At 31.8% G+C, this 6,000-nt stretch overlaps 1 protein-coding gene across 5 annotated transcripts in view; it reads right to left on the bottom strand.

The window, feature by feature from the left end:
- Positions 1 to 377: 377 nt before the first annotated feature.
- The window catches only part of KLHL4 (kelch like family member 4), a 107,771-nt gene continuing 102,148 nt past the window's right edge, over positions 378 to 6,000 (bottom strand). For all 5 annotated transcript variants that reach the window (XM_086387235.1, XM_086387236.1, XM_086387239.1 and 2 more), the window contains 2 exons: positions 3,499 to 3,670; positions 378 to 2,279 (listed from right to left, as the gene is read on the bottom strand). In XM_086387235.1, the coding sequence (XP_086243361.1) occupies positions 2,220 to 2,279; positions 3,499 to 3,670 (232 nt within the window). In that variant the 3' untranslated portion in view covers positions 378 to 2,219. The remainder of the gene's footprint in view (positions 2,280 to 3,498; positions 3,671 to 6,000) is intronic.

The raw sequence follows: 6,000 nt of genomic DNA, 5'->3' as shown, positions 1-6,000 counted from the left end.
CACCACTGGCTATGATAGGTCCTTTGATCTTTTTTTTTTCCCCCTCTGGCTCATATTACAATTTAACTTGACAGGTTAAACTTTGCTCTGCAGATAAAAGTAACTCTACCTCTGCATTGATTTTGATAAGGTATGAATTTAAAATCCAACAGAACTCTGTGGTGTGTGTGTGTTTTATAGCATCTCTGTGCTTCCATCTCTACCCTTAGAACTCAAGATGTCTATAGCTCTTTATTTAGAATTAAAGACACTGAATGGCAGGAATAAGAAACAAAACAGGAGAATTTTATTTTCATATTTAAATATTTTAGCTATTGGAACTTTAAATATTAAAAGGCCAATTAAAGGTGCATTTGACATAATTTAAAGCCACACTCTTTATAACCAGAGGAAATAGATTTTATTTAAATTCAGTTTGTCAAAGCGCAAATATCTTCATACATTTATGTTGCTCCAACGAGGTGGATGAAACTGGAGCCTATTATACAGAGTGAAGTAAGCCAGAAAGAAAAACACCAATACAATATACTAATGCATATATATGGAACTTAGAAAGATGGTGACAATAACCCTGTATGTGAGACAGCAAAAGAGACACAGATGTATAGAACAGTCTTTTGGACTCTGTTGGAGAGGGAGAGGGTGGGATGATTTGGGAGAATGGAATTGAAACATGTATAATATCATATATGAAACGAATCACCAGTCCAAGTTTGATGCATGATATTGGTTGCTTGGGGCCGGTGCACTGGGACGACCCAGAGGGATGGTATGGGGAGGAAGGAGGGAGGGGGGTTCGGGATGGGGAACACGTGTATACCTGTGGCAGATTCATGTTGATGTATGGCAAAACCAATACAATATTGTAAAGTAATTAACCTCCAATTAAAATAAATAAATTTATATTTAAAAAAACTTAAAAGGTAGTACATTTTATAAGCATCTCTGGATTTTATTTGTTGGTTTCACATACTACAATACAAAGTCCATTTAAAAGAACATATTGCAGAAATTCTAAAATTGTAATTTACTTGAAAAGTTACTGTCATAAAGAAGGTTTTTTTTTAAAATATTTTCTTAAATATTTTTTATAATTGAACATGGAAGTAAGAATTTAAAAGTAAAATACTACCCAGTTAGGTTTTTTTGTTGTTTTTTAATTTAAATACTTTTTGAGTACATATATCCTTAACATTCTTTATGGGATAAATACAAAATTAACACAAAAGCATGTACTTGTACATAAAAGATATAGAATTAACCACGGATGCTGAATATTTTGGTGTTTCCATGTGTTAATATTGCAGAACACCTCAATTTTACTACTGTTTAAAAATTGCTTTGATTTTGAAAACTTGTTTACAATGACAGGTGTTACAAGAGTTTGCAGAAATATTTAAGGCTAATATTAATGTGTATATAAGTGAGGCCCTGACACTCAAAAGCTAACGTCAAAGTTTGTATCATTATGATAGATAGTCACCACTATATTGTATAGATTGTGTATATGAAATTACAATAATATTTTACTGGTAAGAAATCTAACATGACAACATGTTAAGGAATTACCAAATCTGTATGTGTGCTTTTAAAGATGGTACTGTAAAAAGAATGTCTGTGAAAATTTTAACATGCTGTGATCAGCATAACAAATAATGTCTGAGCTTTTTTTTTAACCTATTTTTTACCTCTTGGTAAATGTGAGGTACTATTTAGCTATTTGGGATACTATTTGAATATGAGGATGATGTTTTACTAAAAATCAAATGTTATAATTTAAGCTTTAGATCTTTTATATTAGTTATGTTCCAAATGATAGGATGCTTCTTTTTTTTTTTTTTTTTGGAAATAGAAAATATTCTTAACTTATCAGACTCTTAACTTAAAATTATCCATACTTTTATAACCTTTAATACTTTGGTCACTATCAATTTCCCTGAAGCATTTTTAACATTTTAAAATAATAAGGCTAAACCTAGACTACTGGCTTTTCATTTATATTAACTGTAACAACATATACACTAAACACCCATATGTAATTTATGTTCAAAAACTTACTTTGGCTTCACAAATGAGAGCATTTATAACTATACATTAAAATGACACAAGAATTTTCATGTTGATTACTAATCGAAGGAAAGGACATGTTTCTTCTTCCTCTTCTCTCCCTACTTCATTTCTTGAAATTATACGGTTTTCTCCCCTTTGATAAAGATAGTTTATGGTAGCTTCACCACCACAACACATGTACCAGCTCTTCCAATGTTAACAGGAACTTCCTAATGCAGAAAACAAAAATAAAGAAAGAAATGCTGTTTGAATGAACTCTGTCTTTGGCATAATATATTGGAGCTGAAAAAATCCTCAGCTATTCTGGCCCAGCCTTCATCTTGTATAAAGATAATGGAAAATGCAGCCCAGATAACATTCCAATGTGGAGACAGCATAGTCTTTAAGATGCAGTAGATCTGAGTTTGAAGGACAGCTGATCTTGGTTAAGTTTCACCGCTTTTGTAATTTCTCACTTAAAAAATTGAAACTAATAATACTTATCCTTCAATGTTTTTGTTAGGGGTAAGCAAGAAAATGAATGAAAATAATTAGGGATATAGGAGTTATAATCTGTTTATCTAGTTGTTCTCTTTCACCCTTTGCAAGGTCACACAATGAAACAGTGAAATACCTGGAATATAATCTATATCTCTTAACTACTTGTCTAAAATTTTCCGAAAAATAATTTACACAATGTTAGAAAAACATTTTTTATCATATTTGACCAATATCCTTGTTTGCCAAATATTTCTTTCCATTACTAAGCTGGTTTTAATCATTGTAAATTTAAGAGCTAACTATATGGCAGAACTTGAGTATTTCTGAGGGTCATAATGAATCATATTGTTGGAGTAAAGAGATAGAAACCCATGTTCTTTCTGTGCCACTTCTTATATTAATATTTTCCTTAGAATTTCTTCTGTTGATACCCAGAACTCTTTATAGGGTTTAATTCCAGTCTTTTACTGTGCACCAAATCCATGAATAACTTATTAGTACTTAAGAGTGTTGCAATTTGTAGAATCTCTATAAGGAGGAGACTGAAAGATTTTTCTCCTGGGCACCAGTTGATAAGAAGGGACAGACACTTGTAGATAAAGATATTATTCCTTGCTTCTCAAGTCAAAATACATACATAAAAAGTTGGTTAGAGAGTAAAGCTCTTGGATTATTGAATCTGATTCACTTTTCTATAAAAGGAATGAGTCCATGAAGCTTAAAAAATGTCTTGTCCTCACTTTATATAAATACTGATGGATTCTACTAATGATCAAACAGCTCAATTAATAATTCTATATAGCTAAATAAAGCACATGCAATAAATTTCACTAAAGTAATTTGATTCAGCCCTAGAGTGGAAGAGAATGGGATGAATTCCAAATATATATTTTAATTTTTGAGTTAAACCCTGAAATATATCAATTTGGATACTTAAATTAAGAGTACCTCTCTCCATTCATCTTTCTGTGCATCATACGATTCAACAGTGTGCAAATAAGTATGTCCATCATATCCTCCAACCACATAGAGTCTGTCTCCAAGGGGACATACAGCAACAGCATCTCGAGGAACACTCAGAGGTGCCACAGTTGACCATGAATCATTTTTTGGATCATACCTTAAGAAGTTCAGGCAGACAATTGAAAAGAAAGTTATACAGTGTTAAAATTAAAAATAATATAAATTAATAAAATATATACTTATCTAATAAAAAGAAATTTAAAAATACCTTATAAATAGCAAATGTAATCAGAGTAATAAATATTAAGGCTATGACAGAATTCTCTTCAGCCACCAGAGGACACTCAAAGCATAGTGAAAGTGAATTTCCTTTAAAAAATGCCATGCATTTCTTTGATCAGTTCTCAGATTTTCTGAGGAAATTTCACACATTGGCATCTTAACGTTATGTGAAAAATGCCCTCTTTGCCATTTAGTATGATGGTTGGAACGCATTTTTCTCTTATTCTTTATCAAAGTTATACATGTGATGCCTGATCTTGTTTATGAGAGCTCAAATTTTAAGTAAATCAGAATATAATTGCCTTTTTGTTAAATAAACTATGGTTACCATGGTTTTAATACTCTTTGTGGTTACAGTGACCACAGTCTTATTATTTTTCTTATTCTTATTCTTTCTTCCATGAAAGTTCTTATTCATCTTCACAGGACCCTGGGATTTTTATTTACATTTTAATTTGAAGTTGATTCCTCATCTCCAAATATATTTTGTAAGCAAAATGACAGGGCACTCAGTAATCAGTATTAATTAAAATCTTCTCCAGGAATTATTTACTAAAATTTGAACCAAATACATAATAATAAAATCTAAAAGAAGAGAACAGAACTTCCCTCATGGTCCCAGTGGTTAAGAATCCACCTGCCAGTGTAGGGGACACCGGTTTGATCTCCAAGTCTGGGAAGATTTCACATGACACGGGGCAATCAAGCTCATGGTACACAACTACGGAGCTTGAGCTCTAGGACCCAGGAGCCACAACTACTGAAATTCACATGCTGCAACTACTGAAGCCCTCGAGACTGGAGCCTGTGCTTCCACACAAGAGAAACTACTGCAACGAGAAGCCAGCGCACCACAATGAAGAGCAACTCCCAATCTCCACAACTAGCTTGTGTTCAACAAAGAAGACCCAATACAGCTAAAATTAAATAAACAAATTAAACTAAATTTTAAAAAAGGTTCTCTATTATAGAAAAAAATTTTAAATAGTTTTAAAAAACAGTGAACAAAAAAACTTATACAGATATATGTGTAAATTCTCTCTGATCTTATACTGTCTTATTTGTAAATTCCAATGAAAACATTTATTTTACAAAAGATATTTTCATTTATTACCACCTGTTAATTTCCTTATATTTGTATTACTCATCTGATTTCTGTTTTTCTTTGTTTAATCATAATCTAAATCATAAACCCCAGCTTTCACTTGAACTTGGTCTTCACATCCAGTAATATTTTCAATAATATCTGAAATCAACAATAATTAAGATATCCTTAATATCCATCACATATTGTTGAATGTCATGAAGGATTTCACCTTAAATTATGATGTTATACTGAAACCCACAACCAGAAGATCCACAGCTATGTGTTTTAGCTAAATTGAATCTTCAACACAATTGCTATTATTAATTGATGCTGCATTCAGCTAACAGAGTACACTCATACAAGTACACACACGTATGACTGGTGAACCAGGGCTCACAGGGTTCTTTTATAGATTGGCATCCAGAGCCCAAGATTTTTTCTGCATATACATGATAATAAATGTTCAAAAATCTGGTTAATGTTAATAATATCTGGACACTGCTTGATTAACAAGAGAGGTTTGGAGAATGTAGAATCTTTTGAAGAAAGAAAATTGTCACCTTGGTTATTATCTGTAAGGACACACAGGGGCAGTTATTAAAAAAAAAAGTTAACCACTACATCACCTTCAAATTAAACAGCACCTGTTTCTCCCATTCTGTTTCTCTTTTGCTTTTTGGTTTCTTCTTACTTTGGTTATAAGTATATAATTATTCCTCCACTTGGTGTAATTACGGATAATTTGCTTGACTTCTTTGCCACAATTTTCTCATCAACATTATAGAAATGATAATCCCTGACCCAGCCATCATAAGTTTATGTGATGGTTTTAGAAAACTTTAAATGATTATCTTAATTAACTGGATGAGACTCCTATGGTAAGCTGTTGATGTTTGAGTAGAAAAAGAGTTTCAGGAATGTTGTCTAGGACATGGAAATGAGAATTATCTAATTCCATAGAATGTGCATCTTTGACTTTCTACTGACAACACTATTTTACAACTCTATAAGTGTAGAAATTAAGTTGTAGAAAACTGAATTTTCTTGTGATTCCTATACATAACAATAAAATAAATTTTGCTTGATAGAGATAGAATTAATTTCTAACCCCAAATGAT

The sequence above is a fragment of the Bos grunniens genome, chromosome X (genome assembly GCF_055505025.1).
Source record: "Bos grunniens cultivar Pamir isolate PY7600 chromosome X, Bosgru_T2T1.0, whole genome shotgun sequence".
NCBI lineage: Eukaryota > Metazoa > Chordata > Mammalia > Artiodactyla > Bovidae > Bos > Bos grunniens.
Note: the sequence above shows the minus strand (reverse complement) of the source record. Positions and strands in the feature narration are given on the sequence as shown.